This window comes from Oryctolagus cuniculus, chromosome 5 (assembly GCF_051225735.1).
Source record: "Oryctolagus cuniculus isolate XC-2025 breed Fujian yellow rabbit chromosome 5, ASM5122573v1, whole genome shotgun sequence".
NCBI classification, from domain to species: domain Eukaryota; kingdom Metazoa; phylum Chordata; class Mammalia; order Lagomorpha; family Leporidae; genus Oryctolagus; species Oryctolagus cuniculus.
The window spans coordinates 70,766,579-70,783,087 of record NC_142871.1 but is presented as its reverse complement, the minus strand read 5'-3'; the positions used below and the strand labels follow the sequence as shown (position 1 = coordinate 70,783,087).

At 37.9% G+C, this 16,509-nt stretch overlaps 1 protein-coding gene across 1 annotated transcript in view; it reads right to left on the bottom strand.

Moving 5' to 3' along the window:
• ASCC3 (activating signal cointegrator 1 complex subunit 3) overlaps positions 1-16,509 on the bottom strand; it is a 362,528-nt gene that overhangs the window by 117,493 nt on the left and 228,526 nt on the right. Inside the window, exons 26-30 of the mRNA XM_002714874.6 lie at positions 16,215-16,300; positions 13,896-14,062; positions 12,881-13,026; positions 12,636-12,756; positions 9,895-10,037 (exon numbers count right to left, since the gene is read on the bottom strand). Coding sequence (XP_002714920.3) covers positions 9,895-10,037; positions 12,636-12,756; positions 12,881-13,026; positions 13,896-14,062; positions 16,215-16,300 — 663 coding nt within the window. The remainder of the gene's footprint in view (positions 1-9,894; positions 10,038-12,635; positions 12,757-12,880; positions 13,027-13,895; positions 14,063-16,214; positions 16,301-16,509) is intronic.

Sequence of the window (16,509 nt, the reverse complement as noted above, 5' to 3'; positions counted from 1 at the left end):
ATAAAGCTGTTGATCAAACTCTTTAACTTTAACGGTGAAGTAGAGATGATACAATTTGGTGACCCATATTTTGCCCCACAGTTACTGAATTAGCCAGATGCTAAGGAGCTTGGCAAGAGTACCATTGAAGCACAGATGGGAATAAAAGAAGAAATTTCATGTGGATGAACTCTTAGAATAGTCCAGAATAAGACTAGCTGTATCCCATGAGGATGCCTACCAAAAGGTAAACAGCACTGTGAAAAATGCTGTTAATGGTCAAGTGGGCAAAGGGAGCAGCTGTAAGGAACCAGACAGCTTCCTTCTCAGTGTTTTACACAGTGGATTCATGTACTAAGTGACTGTGGTGAAAGATATGAAAATTATGCATGAGCCAAACATAAGCTGCCTTTTCCTCCGACAGATCCAGTTAGAAGCATTGCTCAGTGCCTAATATGCCACCAGCATAAACCTTGGGCCTATTACAAAGTATTTTATTTGTGGAACCAGAGTGTTATTTGGTGGTGAAAAGATAAAATTGGATGTTTTCTATCACTGAAGGGACATCTATTCATCTCCACAAGAAAAGACACTTAATTTGAACTAGGGACATCTATTCATCTCCACAAGAAAAGACACTTAATTTGAATTTTGATTCTTTTTCCCTCACCATCATGGTTCTTCCACTGACTGCTTTATATACCAACATGACTGAGGAACTCACTTTACAGAGGACAATGCAAGACAATGGAGTGATATCTGGGGTGCACTGGTCTTCTTATGTTCCTCATCACCAGGAAAAGCTGGCTTCATACACTAATGACACAACTGTGCCAACTGAGAGACAACACCTGGGAAAGTTTGAGGTGCTGTCCCATAGGATGAGGGGCATGCTTTCAACTAGCAATTACCAACGATACTATTTCTTCCAGTGTCAGAACTAGGCAGTCAGGTTGGTTGATACCTTTTGAAATCAGAGCTAATAAAATCACCTGTGGAGTTTCTGCTTCTCTTTCCTCTAACTCTAGCTTCCCTAGTTTAGGGGTACAACACTCAAAAGATGAACAATTTCTTTGGAAGCTGAAATAGTTACATAACCATGTGAGACTCTCATGCTACTGGGAGAACAAAATGTGTCTATACTACAGGCTGGTTCACCTTTCCTGATGAAGAAACTGGACTGCTCCTATACAACAGGTAAGAGAAAAATCACTGATAGGTCCTAGAAAAATTCTCATGCTACTGTATCCATTTGAAAAAGTAAAGATTTTTACAACCTTACATATTCATCACATGTAAAAATCCAAGTTCCAATTTCTCAGGAATCTGGGTTTTGGTAACCCCATTGAATAAAGCATTTTGAATAGCTTCGTGGTTGGCTGAAGAGAAAGTATCCAGGTGATAGAAGATAGAGTAAATAAATATAAATATCTTTCAGACTCCCTGATTAACTGTAGAAATAAGTACTATGGGCCTCTACCCTTGCTTCTCCACTATGTCATACACACTAATGTATTTAAAAAATTTTTTAATTCGAAAGAGAGGGAGTTGGTGAGGGTTGGGGGTAGGGGGGACAGACAAGAGAGCAAAAGCTAGCTCCCATTTGGCTCGTTCCCACATGTTTACAACAGCCGGGACTAAAGCCAAGAGTCAGGAACTCAATACAGCTGTCAGTGTCAAGAACCCAAATACTTGAGCTATCACTGCTGCCTCTTTGGCGTTGCATTAGCAGGAAGCTGGAGTTAGGAGCCAGAGCTAGAAATCAAAGTGAGGTCCACTGATGTGGGACATGAGTTCCTGAACCTCTAGGGTTAAATGTTCACCACAACATATTTCAACTTATTTTATTTCTCTTTCCTCTCCCTATCTTCACCTTTTGAATACAGCTTGTACTGGCTGTAGATAATGATAAAATTAGTCCGCTGATTAGAGGAAACTGAGACAGGACTGGGAAAGAACAAGACGGTGAACAGATGTAAGCAAGAGATCTAGGAGTCTGTTGAATGCAGTCTGTGATGAAATTTTTAATTGTCTCCTCTTGGAGACAAATGAGTAGATTTTGATTATTTGTAGAGAGCTGCACTGTTAGGAGGAAACATTTATTTTAAGTGTATGTGTGCATGGGGGGAACCACACATGCATGAGCTTAGGGGTAAAATAACAACAGTGGACCTTTAGTGTTTATGGACAGCCAGTATCTGAGAATCACCATTATCTGAGTAATTGAGTATGGCAGCCAAAGAGGGGAATGCAGTGCTTTTTCTGCTGCATGCCAGTGACACAAACTTGCACTTGTACCTTTCAATCTTAACTTGAAGCTTGAGAAACTTATACAAAGACCCAACATAGGCTTGAGGTTAATGGGGGAAATAGTAGCTATCAAATTGATAATTTAAAAAACACATCAGCATATACTCACAACTTGTAAAATTACTACAGATTACTAGAGGAGAACATTAGGGAAACTCTCCAAGACACTGCCATAGGCAAAGACTTGTTGGAGAAGACCCCAGAAGCACAGGCAAAGCCAAACAGACAAATGGGTTACAACAAGCTGAAAAGCTTCTGTACTGCAAAGCAAACATTCAGCAAAGAGAAGAGGCAACTGACAAAATGGGAGAAAATATTTGCAAACTATGTAACCAATAAGGGATTAATATCCAAAACCTATAAAGAGCTCAAGAAACTCAACAACAACAAAACAAACGATCCAGTTAAGAAATGGGCAAAGGACTTGAACAGGCATTTTTCAAGAGAGGAAATCCAAATGGCCAACAGGCACTAGAAAAAATGCTCTGGATCACTATCCATCAGGTAAATGCAAATCAAAACCACATTGAGGTCTCACTTCACCCCAGTTAGAATGGTTCTCATACAGAAATCAACAAATAATAAATGCTGAAGAGAACGTGGGGGAAAAGGGTCCCCTAATCTGCAGTTGGTGGTAATGTAAACTGGTACAGCCATGTGGAAGTATGGAGATACTTCAGAAAGCTGAAAATAGATCTACCATATGACCCACCCATTGCACTCCTGGGAGTTTACCCAAAGGAAAGTGAAATCAGCATATTAAAGAGTTATTTGTACCCCCATTTTATTGCAGGTCAATTCACAGTAGCTAAGATAGAGAATCAACCCAGATGTCTATCAACTGATGAATGGATAAAGAAATTATGGTATACATGCATTATGGAATACTATTCAGCCATAAAAAGAAAGAAATTCTGTCTTCTGCAACAAAATAGATGTGACTAGAAACAATTATACTTAGTGAAATAAGGCAATCCAAAAAGACAAATACCTTATGTTTTCCCTGATCTGTGGTTAACTATTAATAGAGTAACAAAAATGTAATGATTAGGAATGAAATTGACATTTTGAGATTAGATCACTGTTTACAGCCCTTGTCTCTATTGTTGAGGAACAGTGTTTTTTTCTTCTTACTATTTGAACTGTTTAATTAGTGTAGAGCTAATCTTATCATTATAAAGTAAACTGAAAGTAGATCTTTGTAAAAATTAAGAGAGGAAATAAGAGAGTAAGGAGGAGGAAGTATGGGAGCATGGGCAGGAGGGAGAGTAGGAGGGGAGGTATGCTGCTAAACCTGTATAAATGAAATACATGAAATTTGTTTACCTTAAATAAAAATAAAATTCTTTCTAAAGTAGCTTTGAGGTTAAATGATACAGTTTGATTTTATATCACTGATACATTTGAAAGTGACCTTCTGTTTTATAATACTTTACTTGGTGATTATACTGGATTGATTAGATGGATAACTCTTTTTAGCATTGCTAAGAAATAAAATAGAGCACTATTGCATCTTAGCTATAGTTTCTCTTCATCCTCTTCTGATTTCCCCTAGTTTTCTTCCTTTCTGCCCTCAACTTGTTCCAATACCAAAAGCAGTTTCAACTGTTTAAGGTCAATAAACTGAAGAATGATTTGGATGCTGCCCTATGCCAGAGACAACTGCTCCACAGCTGCCAGGGTAATGGCTGCGGTGCTTCCCTGGCCTCCTTCAAATACAGTATGTTGTCTACAAGAGGCAACCAGTAACCTGTGTTCTTTCACAGAATATACATCGAATGGTGTGCAAGCATGGGCAACAGGAATAGCCACTAAGTTTTCAGCCAAGAATATTACAGAAAATAAACCATACAAAGATTAAAATGTCCAAAAGTCTTCCTATTTTAAGTTAATTATCTAGAGGTTAACAACTGAAATTCTACTTTTAAGCAGGTTTAGGTATAATCAGTCTGAATTGATGAAGTAGTAAGTTGCATACCCTCTGAAAGTTTGACTTTGAAGGTGATTACTAAGGAACAGTCATAAAACAAAGCCTGGGTTGCTTTATTCTTGAGATGAGGTTAGTGAAACAAAATATCTTAAAATAACATAACTTCTGTCTTTTTTTAGCAGCAAAAATCTACAATGATTGCAGAAACCATGGAAGTGAATTTAATGGTTTCCACTTAGGTGTGCTGACAAATTTCTCTGCTAATTTAATAAATACAAAACAGAAATAATTTCACACAATGGTTGAACTATATAACCAGTTCCTTTAGTATCACACATTAAAAAATTTTAAAGTAATAGAAGTATATTATAGCTGGGAAGAGCACATGAGGTTCATATTTGAAGTTAATGTGAGTCACATATGTGCTAAATGCACAGTGCCTATATACTTTGAGCAAACATCCAAAATGTGCTCAGTAGGTATGCACTTTGTACCCTGACTTCAAAGAAAGTTTCCATTTGGGTTACTGTTAGGTATAAAATCCAAGAGAAATAAAATTAAGCCTGGATAGGCACTGCTCATAAACCAAATCATCAATATTCTGCATATCTGTTTTTCAGCATTTGCCTTTTAAGTTATGATACTGTTTTAGATGCAACAGGATGACTCATTTAGGTATTATCTATTAAACTACATAGGACAAAAAAAATCTTTTGAGGTAAGCACTGTGGCACAGTGGGTTAAATGGGCTGCAGTGCTGGCATCCCATATATGCACAGGTTTGTGACCTGGCTGATCCACTTACACTTCAGCTCCCTGCTGATGTGCCTGGGAAAGCACTGGAAGATGGACCAAGTGTCTGGGCCCCTGCCACCTACATGGGAGACCAGAAAAAGCTCCTGGTTTCTGACTTTGGCCTTGCCCAGCCCTGGCTGTTGCAGCCATGTGGGCAGTGAACCAGCAAATGAAACATTTCTCTCCCTCTCTCTCTCTCCGTAACTGTGCCTTGCAAATAAATAAATATTTAAAAACAAATCCTTTGACAAGATTATTTTGACCTTTAATTATTATCTTGAATAAGTATTTGGTATCTGCATATAAATAAGAAGTAATGATGACATTTTAAATATAAAGTGTTAGCTTTCACTATATTCAGGTCCTCATTTGGTATCCTGTATGTTTGTTTTGGGATCTGCAGGATAACAAATTCATCTGGGAAACTAAGTAAGAAGATTCTGAAGGCTGGCGCCGAGGCTCACTAGGCTAATCCTCCGCCTTGCGGCGCCAGCAAACCGGGTTCTAGTCCCATTTGGGGCGCCGGATTCTGTCCCGGTTGCCCCTCTTCAGGGCCAGCTCTCTGCTGTGGCCAGGGAGTGCAGTGGAGGATGGCCCAAGTACTTGGGCCCTGCACCCCATGGGAGACCAGGAGAAGCACCTGGCTCCTGCCATCGGATCAGCGTGGTGCGCCGGTTGCGGCGGCCATTGGAGGGTGAACCAATGGCAAAGGAAGACCTTTCTCTCTGTATCTCTCTCAGTGTCCACTCTGCCTGTCAAAAAATAAAAAAAAATAAAAATAAAAATAAAAAAAGGAAGATTCTGAAGTATCTGTTAAAGATAACATACTGAGGCAAATATGTAGTAGTACCAACCCTAAGTGAGCTATCAGAAATGGAGGGGGAGGTGGCTGGCGCTGTGGCTTACTTGGTTAATCCTCCGTCTGTGGCACCAGCATCCCATATGGGCGCTGGGTTCTAGTCTTGGTTGCTCCTCTTCCTGTCCAGCTCTCTTCTGTGGCCCAGGAAGACAGTGGAGGATGGCCTAAGTGCTTGGGCACCTGCACCCGCATGGGAGACCAGGAGGAAGCACCTGGCTTCCAGCTTCGGATCGGCGCGGTGTGCCGGCCGTAGTGGCCATTTGGGGGTGAACCAACGGAAAGAAGACCTTTCTCTCTGTCTTTCTCTCTCTCTCTGTCTAACTCTGCCTGTCAAATAAAAAAAATTAAAAAAAAAAAATGGAGGGGGAGAAGTGAGCCAACTGTTAAGGCTGGATACTAGTTCATTTGGTGCATTGTGTTTTTTACTGATGCCAAACAGCAGTGCTCCAGGCTGTGTAAGCTCATCAATGATAGACATGGAGGAAGCCAAGGACAGACATGACAATACATCAATTATGTTACTGATTCAATTACTGCACCATCTAGGAAAATATTAAAAACTAGAAAAGTATAAGAAGGAAAACTGGAAACATATTAAAAAAAGGAAAATACTTATTAAATCCATAGAGACAAGTAAGAATATTTACATTTAGAAGCAGTAGAAAGAAACAGAAAGGATCATTTTAACAGACTGTTACTTAACATGTAAAACCTTCTATTTATAAAAACATATTATGATAAAAAGGCAAGTAGTGAACTAGCCAAATTAGCTAATATAGCAGGTGAATGACTAATATGTATATAAGCATGGTAATGCACATGGAGAAAAAGTGGTAACATTTAATTTTATATATGTGTTTTTTTTTTAATTTGGTAAGTTGCTTACACAATATATAAGATAAATGCTATACTAAATAGATAACAGATCAAAGGAAATTCCGAACAACAAAGAATAAAAAGGACAACGTGCTACCAAATGCATGAAAAGAATGTTCAACCATAAACAAATTAAGGCATATATTAAAACAATAAGGTAACATCTATAATATATTACTAAATTATAACAAATGAGAATGTAGAAAAGCTGTTACTTTCATATGCTGGTAATTTGCACATCAACAGAGATTAAAAATTAGCAGGATGCTTTTGGAAAGTAATTAGCACTGTGTATGAAAGCAGTAAAGTGTTGGCATTATTTGATCCATTAACGTCACTCATTGAACTCTATACTGAGGAAGTAATTGTGAATAAAGAAAAACCTATAATAATAAAGATGTGTGAGTACTTAGTTATGTGAACAACTTTTACGGAAAAGCTTTATAACTGCCTAGTCATAACTAGAAAAATTTAAAAAAAATTTTAAAAGGTATTTATTTATTTGAGAAATAGAGATAAACAGGGACAGAAAGAGCTCCCATTTGATGGTTCACTCCAAACTCCCAAAATGGTTGGGCTGGGCTAGGCTGATGCAGGAAACTGAGAACTCAAACCAAGTTTTCCACATGGGTGGCAGGAACCAATCACTTAAACTATCATTACTGATTCCCAGGGCTCATATTTAGTAGATAGAGGGAGTCAAGTGCCAGAGATGATATCAAATCCAGGAACTTATTATTTAGAATTTTAATGGTAGTTACTATTTTATGAAATCATAACAATAGATTTGTAATTTGTATATACTTAGTGTTTTCTAAATTAAAAATATTATTCTATTGTATAGGGCTTTTTTCGAGATTTATTTATTTGTTTGAACAGAGTTCAATAAAATAAAGAGAGAGGGAGAGACAGAAAGATCTTCCATCGTTGTTTTGACTCACCAAATGGCTGCAATGGTTGGGGAGGGGCCAGGCCAAAGCAAGGAGCCAGGAACTTCCTCCAGGTCTCCCCATTGGGTGCAGGGACCCAAGTTGGGTGGTCTTCTGCTGCTTTCCCAGGTACATTAGCAGGGAGCTGGATTGGAAGCGGAGCAGTTGTGACTTGAACTGGCACCCATATGGGATGCCAGCATAGCAGGTTGTGGCTTAACCCAATATGCTGCAATGCTGGCCCATATTGCATAGTTTTATAAAAGCTGCTTTTGCAAATTTGACTGTAAGTTCCAAGAGGACAGGGGACACTCAAAGATTATGAAAATTTAGTACATGCTCAATTATATATAGGTAATTTTGTAAAAAAAAAAAAAAATCAGGCCAGCGCTGTGGTATAAAGCCCTATCCTGCAGTGCTGGCATCCCATATGGGCACTGGTTCAAGTCCCAGCTGCTCCGCTTCTGATCCAGCTCTCTGCTACGGCCTGGGAAAGCAGTGGAGGACAGCCCAAGTCCTTGTGCCCCTGCTGCACCTGTGTGAGAGACCTGGAGGAAGCTCCTGGCTCCTGGCTTTGGACCAGCTCAGCTCTGGCCATTGTAGACATCTGGGGAGTGAACTAGCGGATGGAAGACCCCTCTCTCTACCTCTCTTTGTAACTCTTTCAAATAAATAAATAAATCTTTTGAAAAAAGGAAATAAAAATAGATCTGTAATTGATGCACAGTTATTCTTAAGTGTTGAAAATTAACTGAAATGTGATCCCTGTTGAACATGGTGGTGGGAATGGGAGAGGGAAGAGATGTATAATTTGGGACATGCTCAGGCTGACTTGCCCCAAGTGGTGGAGTTGGAAGCATACCAGGGGATTCCAATTCAATCCCATCGAGGTGGCATGTACCAATGCCATCTCACTGTTCCAGGTGATCAGTTTCAGTTCACAGTTGGTCATGGTGAAGGGACTGGGAGTCAAAGGGAGCACATAGACAAGTCTAGTACCTGCTAACGCTAACTGATGGAGTAAATAAAGGGGAGAGTGATCCAACATGGGAAGTGAGATACTCAGCAGACTCATAGAATGGCAGATGTCCTAAATAGCACTCTGGCCTCAGAATCAGCCCTAAAGGCATTCGGAGCTGGCTGAAAAGCTCATGAGAGTATTTCAGGCATGGAAAGCCAAGACACTCTGGCAAAAGATCTCTGCGAGTGAGATCCCAGTGGAAAGAACAGGTCTTCAAAGAAGGAGGTACCTTTCTCTGAAGGGAGGAGAGAACCTCCACTTTGACTATGACCTTGTCTAAACAAGATAAGAGTCGGAGAACTCAGAGGGCTTCCATAGCCTTGGAAACTCATGACTGGAGCATAGGGAGATTACTGATGCCATAGACAGGAGTGTCAATTGGTAAAGTCAACAACAGGAGTCACTGTGCACTTACTCCTCATGTAGGATCTCTATCCTTAATGTGCTGTACATTGAGATTTAATGCTATAACGAGTACTCAAACAATATATTTCACTTTGTGTTTCTATGGGGGTGCAAACTGTTGAAATCCTTACTTAATGCATACTAAACTGATCCTCTGTAAAAAAAAAAAAAAAAAAAAAAAGAAAGAAAAGAAATTATCAATTCCCAACTTGACTCTCACTGGGATGAAACATGACAATAGGTCTGCTCTGATTTCATCATCATTTAAAAAAAATCATCTATCATTTTTCACTTTATGTTTCTGTGTGGGAGCAAACTGTTGAAATCCATACTTAATGTATACTAAGCTGATCTTCTGTATATTAAGATAATCGAAAATGAATCTTGATGTGAATGGAAGGGGAGAGGGAGTGGGAAAGGGGAGGGTTGTGGGTGGGAGGGACGGTATGGGGGGGAAGCCATTGTAATCCATAAGTCGTACTTTGGAAAATTATATGCATTAAATAAAAGTTTAAAAAATAAAAAAATAAAAAAAAAGAAAAAAGGAAATAAAAATATAGACATATAAATAAATACTTACTGAAAAAATATTGCAAGAAATATATCAGTTGTGTGAAAATAGCAGTATTATACAACTCTTCTTTCCTTTACTACTTTTTCTAAATTTCTATGCTATTTCATACTTTCATTATAGAATAAAATTAAGAATAATTAAATATTTAATTTGTTACAATACAATACAAACTTATCTGATGTGTATAAGAAATAGAAGGTAAAATGTATTGCTTACCTCTCTTTCATCCATATTCAACCACTGCTTTGGATCCTCTTCAGTAGCCAGAAAGGCTATCAATTCCAAGGCAGTAAGACGAGTTTGACGTCTTGATGAGACAAATATCAAAACTGGTTTGGCTGGAGAATGGCTTCGAATTGCTGTTGAAAAGTTATGGAAAATGAAATGTTAAGTCACTTAACATTAGAATATGAGTTTAAATGTATAAATTAAAAGTAAATGTTATATCTGATTCAGAAGATTCTTAATTTGGTGATGAAATGTAGAATTATTCCAGGTATGTCACAGATCTGACAATGAACTGGACAGATGACAGGAAAGGAGAGGTTGCTGGCCCTACTAAGGTTCTACCTAGATTTAATTGCTCTGGCTCCAAGTTCTTTGTTGAACTGTCAAGGAAGGAGAAACTTAAAGGTTGAGACACTCCCTTAAGAGGCCCCCACAGACACTAAATTGTAGGTTTACTTTTGTATTACTTTTTTAATTCTAATTTTAATTAGTTTTTAACAGATTCAATGTGATTTGTAGATATAATTCCATTTTTAAAAAAGATTTATTTATTTGAAAGGCAGAGTTACACAGAGGGAGAGGCAGAGGCACAGAGGGCAAGAAGAGAAAGAGAAGAGAGATATCTTCCATCCGCTGGTTCGCTCCCCAAATAGACACAGTGACTGAAGCCAGGCCGATCCAAAGCCAGGAGCCAAGAGCTGCTTCCATTCTCCCACGCAGGTGCAGTGGCTCAAGGACCAGACCATCTTCCACTGCTTTCCCAGGCCATAGTAGAGAGCTGGATCAGAAATGGAGCATCTGGATCTTGAAATGGTGGCCATCTGGGATGCCGGCAGTGCAGGCAATGGCTTCACCCACTATGCCACAGTGCCAGCCCATTTTTTGTGTTACTAAATTGTGTTTCTGAGACACTTCTGCTTGCCTAAGGAGAGATATTACTGAGTTCACTGGTCCTGGGTACTGGAGAGAGAGTCAAGTCCTATAGGGTGATGAAAAATGCCAAAGGTAGTAAAAAAAAAAAATCATTGAATTTTCCTCTCTGTTGCCAGTAGATGGAAAAATTAGGATAGTCTGTCCCCCAAAACAGGTAAGAGATAAATTAGAATATTATTCTTCTATTTTTCTCAAATATACATGTAAGGTTTTAAGTTGGAAGATTAGACAAGGAAGTTAGCTGAAGAGGGTACTATGCTCAGGTGTAGTCAAGAAACAAGAGGTGAGATGTGTAGTTCAAAACCTGAGTAACAAGACTTAAGGACTTTCATAGATCAAAGCATTAAACAAAAATTACTTAAAACAACCAAATAAATCACTTGACCTAACTGGAAATTAGGTTTCTTTGCTATCCATAGGCTCTAAAATGCTAAAAATATGGCACAACTAGAATTTACATCTACATAACTCTTAAAAACAGTCAGAGATATTTAAAAATTTTATATAAAAGTCCAACCTCCTTGTAATTTCTTGTTTGATCTGTGAGCTACAGAATTTATTTTTATGGGCTAAGAAACAAGGTTTATAATAGAAATGTTGACATGACCTTGACTATATTTATATCCTAACAGTGAAAAATAAAGCTATCACAAAATCATATTTCTAAGCCCAAAGAAATATAGTAATCACTCTAGGTATAATAAATGCTTTAAAAGGATAGCTTATACCATATCTAAAGAAGTGCAAGTATTTCAGTTATTTACCATTGATTTACATAACACAAAATGCTTCACTGCCATCAATAGTATGTAATCAGTCATTCTTTAAATAGATAAGCAATTTCAAAAAAAATATAAAAATACATTTCTTAACTTTCATCATTTATCAAAACACACAGTATAAATGATAAAGTTTTGATAAATCATATTAGAGATAAAATGTGTAAAATACACATATTAGTACAATATTGCTATCATCTGTACACATAATCATGAATGGATTTCTCTCTCTTTTTAAAACTCAACGCTTAATGGATTTTTGCTGCTGCAAGAACAGGTGTGGCTGAACAGCCTGGGAGAGATTTATTGTTCATTAGTGATTTTGTACAATGCTTCTGTGGAGGTGTAAATAATCTGAACTGCCAAGATTGGTCTCTGGTTCACAATCAATACTTTGCTTCTGTCATATGGCTAATTACAGCAGCTAAAAAGTCACCTCACAACTGTCACCTCACAATCAACAGCAGTTCACTTTAGAAGATTTATTTTGGAGGTGATTTTTAATTGATATAATAAATATTCCTTATGTAGCCTAAATAAAACACATTTCAATAAAATAGGAGTGTTATTCTCAAATCTTTCTTGTTTGCCAAATGTATTAGAAAAGGAAAAGCAAACAATACACAAAAGCAGAAACACTGTGCAATTTGTTTACTGAAATTTCTACATTTTATGGTTTCTGCTAAAATTAAGATTATGTGACTTTTTTTAAACTTGGAGAGACAATTTATCATTTGATCAAACTACAACTACCATAAGAAAACACCTTAATACTTAGGTTAATACTAAGAAGGAGTCAATTATTTTTCTTTCATTAAAAAGACATTATCATCCATGAAATCTTTAATTTCCAATAGGTAATTTAATATTTATGTTTCTTAACAGTTGAGGTAAAGAGCTTTAGATATTTGTCAAATGTACCTAGATCAATCTTTCAAAGAAACTGCGATCATTTAGAATGAATTTGATTTCTACCATAAAAGACAGATACTATTTCATTCCAAGTCTGAAGCTTACCTTGAAATGCAGGCTTATTCATACTAGCCATGCGAGGACAGTAATGCTGCCCAGGGAAGCCTTGGATGTGGACCTCCAGAGGAACAGGGCGTACTGATGGTCGGAAGTTGAACAAGCCCATCTAGAGTAAGCATAAGAGAAACCACTTTCAATTTCTACATTTAAGTTTATGATGTTATGAGGCCTTCTTAATGTGGTCACCTAAGCCTCACTACATGTTTCTAGCAAATAAAAATTCTACATACCTGCTTGATATTGAGCCAATCAGCAAGGTCTCTGGCATTAGCTAATGCAGTAGATAGTCCAACTATTCTAACAGGTTTTTCTGTATGAGATGAGATGAAATTTGTTCGTGATACAATGACCTCTAGGACAGGACCTCTTTCCTCCCCTAGAAAATATTAATAATGAAAGTTAATCATTTAACCAATCCATAGTAGCTGCTGCAAATACATAAGTCAAAGTTTGTAGGTTTTTCAGAGAACTAAAAATAGAATACTATGTGATCTAGCAATCTCACTTCTGGATATATATCCGAAGGAACTGAAATCAATATGCTGAAGAGGTATCTGTACTCTGTGTTCATTACAGCATTATTTATAATAGCCAAGATATTGATCTACCTAAGTGTCCACTACTAAATGAATGGAAAAAGAAATGTGGAATACACATGCGCACACACACACACACGCACGCACGCACAAACACACACACAGAATGGAGTATTATTCAGCCTTAATAAAGAAGGAAATCGTGTCATTTGTGACAACATGAATCAACCTGGGAGGTGCTATACTAAAGAAATCAATGAGGCAAAGGAAGACAAATACTGCTTGAACTCACTTAAATGTGGAACCAAAGTAAAAAGCCAAACTCATGGAAGGAAAGAGAATAGTGGTCACCAGAGACTGAGGGGGTGGGAAGAAGTAACATAGGGCTGCCAGTCAAAGGGTGGAGTTTCAGTTGCACAGGAGAAATAAATCTGTGAGGTCTACTGTAGAGTGGTGTGACTACAGTTACTAGATTGCACATTTCAAAATTGTTAAGAGTTAATCTAATGTTTCACCATAAAAACTGTGAGGTAACAGATATTTTAATCAGCTTGATTTAAGCATCCCACATTGCATATATTTATCAAATAACAAACACAATGTACATCTATATACACACAAAATTATCATTTGTCCATTAAGTTAATAAGACTCTTTTATACCAGAAAGTGGAAGTCTGTAAATTAGCCTTACATAGAGTGGTACCCACCAAGCAAATGGATCTCATCTATGATGAGAATAGTGACTTGCTGAACATAGCTTCTATTTTGCCAGCTTCTGCTGACTCCATCCCACTTCTCTGGTGTAGTGACAATAAGGTCAGCCTTGGCAATTGATTTCATATCAGGAGTCACATCCCCTGTTAGTTCAATAACTCTGGAGGGAAAATCAAAATGATTCCTTTAACCTCTCAGGCAAAACATGAGCTTGGAAAGGCAAGGACATATCTCTTTCGAAATAAGCTTTTATATTGCTTCAAACTGTTTTATCTCCACCTTTAATTTTTTAAATTTCATGAACTTAAAACATATTTCTTCAGAATTTTAAGATGATTCCTTGCCATAAAGTGACAGTCATATAAAGTCAAATTCCTAACACATTTAACTTTTGTAGAGAGGCAAAGGTATCAAACTTCGCTTTGATTATGTTTACAGAATCTTTGTCGGGGCAGGTGCGTGGTGCAATAGGTTAATCCTCCGCCTAAGGTGCCGGCATCCCATATGGGCACCGGTTCTAGTCCTAGCTGCTCCTCTTCCAATCCAGCTCTCTGCTATGGCCTGGGAAAGCAGTAGAAGATGGCCCAAATGCTTGGGCCCCTGCACCTGGGTGGGAGACCCAGAGGAAGCTCCTGGCTCTTGGCTTCAGATTGGCACAGCTCTGGCCGTTGCAGCCATTTGGGGAGTGAACCAACAGAAGGAAGACCTTTCTTTCTCTTCCTCTCACTGTCTGGAACTCTACCTCTCAAATAAATAAATAAAATCTTAAAAAAAAAAAAGAATCTTTGTCCTATTTGATTTTATAAAGCAGAAGTCAGACATCTTCCATATGTTGGAAATAACATCTTTGTGAGACAGTTTTAAATATTGAGACATATGAGGCATTCATTAAGAATGCTAATATGGGGCCAGCATTGTGGTGTAGCAGGTAAAGCTGCCGCCTGTGATGCCAGCATCCCATATGGGTGCCGATTTATGTCCTGGCTGTTCCACCTCTGATCCAGCTCCTTGCTAATTACTTGAGAAAATCAGTGGAAGATGGTCCAAGTGTTTGGGTCCCTGCTACCTGACATGGGAGATGCAGATGAAGCTGCTGGTTTCTGCCTTTGGCCTGGCTTAGCCCTGGCCACTGCATGCATCTGGGGAGTGAATGAGTGGATGGAAGATTCTCTCTCTTACTGTTAACTCTCATTTCAAATAAATAAATAATTTTTTTTCAAACAAGAATGCTCTTTTTGTTTTATTTCTTAGATAGGAATTTTGTACAGATATCACTGGCAAATTCAAATGTATTAGGACACATGGAAAGTAAGAGCTATCTCATGCTGAGCTGATCTCAGTCTTACAAACAGTGAACAGAAAAGCCTTTGTGAGTCTGAGGAATTAAATAATACATAGGAAAGTCTGAAGGATAACTAAATTTAAAATATTACTCAATATTTCTACATCTGTGTTAGCAATTGGAAAACAGAAAAATGATTGGTTCCAAGGCCTATGTTGTGGCACAGTGGGCTATGTTGCTGTTGACAATGCTGGCATCCCATATTGGACTTTTGGTCCCAGTCACAGCTACTCTGTTTCCCATCCAGCTTCCTAATGCACCTGAGAAAGTGTTCAAGTTCTGGGAGTCCCAGATGGAGTTCTGGGCGCCTGGCTTCTGCCTGGACAAGTCCTGACTGTTGTGGCCAAAATGGGAGTGAAAAATCAGATGGAAGATGTCTATGTCTCCCTCTTTCTGTCATTTTGCCTTTCAAATAAAAACATAAATTGTTTTTTTTTTTTTTAAATACTGGTTCCTCCAAATATAATGATTTCAAAGCATTTAGTAACTTTTATTCATTTCAAAGATTTTTATATTTCATATATTATGTTGAATATGTAACATAGTTAGCCTTAGATATCTGTGGTTCTGTATCTGTGGATTCAACCATCTATGAATTGAAAATATTTGTAAAAAAAAAGTCATGTCTGTTCTGAACACTCACAGAATTTTTTTCATGTGATAATCTCCTAAACAATGCAGTATAAAATCTATTTACAAGGGTCAGTATTGTGGTGCAGCAACTAAAACTGCTGTTTTCAATGCAGGTATCTTCTATCAGAACACTGGGTTGAGCCTTGGCTGCTATGCTTCTGGTCCAGTTCCCCGAGAAGGCAATGGAGCAGCTGGGACTTGATCCAGTGCCCATATGAGATGCAGGCTCTGTGAACAGTGGCTTAACTTGCTGCACCACAGTGCCAGCCCCGATCTTTTAATTTGTTAGTCCTTTTGACTATTGAAGAATATTTTTTGAGTAGAAGTAAGAACTTACTTTTTTCCAAGTTTTTCTTCTATTCTAACTTTCCAATCATCCATTCTTTCACGTACCAGGGCTTTTAGGGGTGCAATATATACTGCCTAAAAGGGGAAGATAGGCAAAAAGAGACTTATGAAAATAGTGACAATATTTTCAAATAAAGTAAACTCCAGAGAATGTCAAAATAGGACAGTATGATTTTTAAAGTATATCTTTAAATGCTGAGTACTAAATTTTTTAAATTAATAAGAGAATGCTATTAACTGGAATTACATTTAACCAACTAGCTTGACTATAGTCATCATTTCAC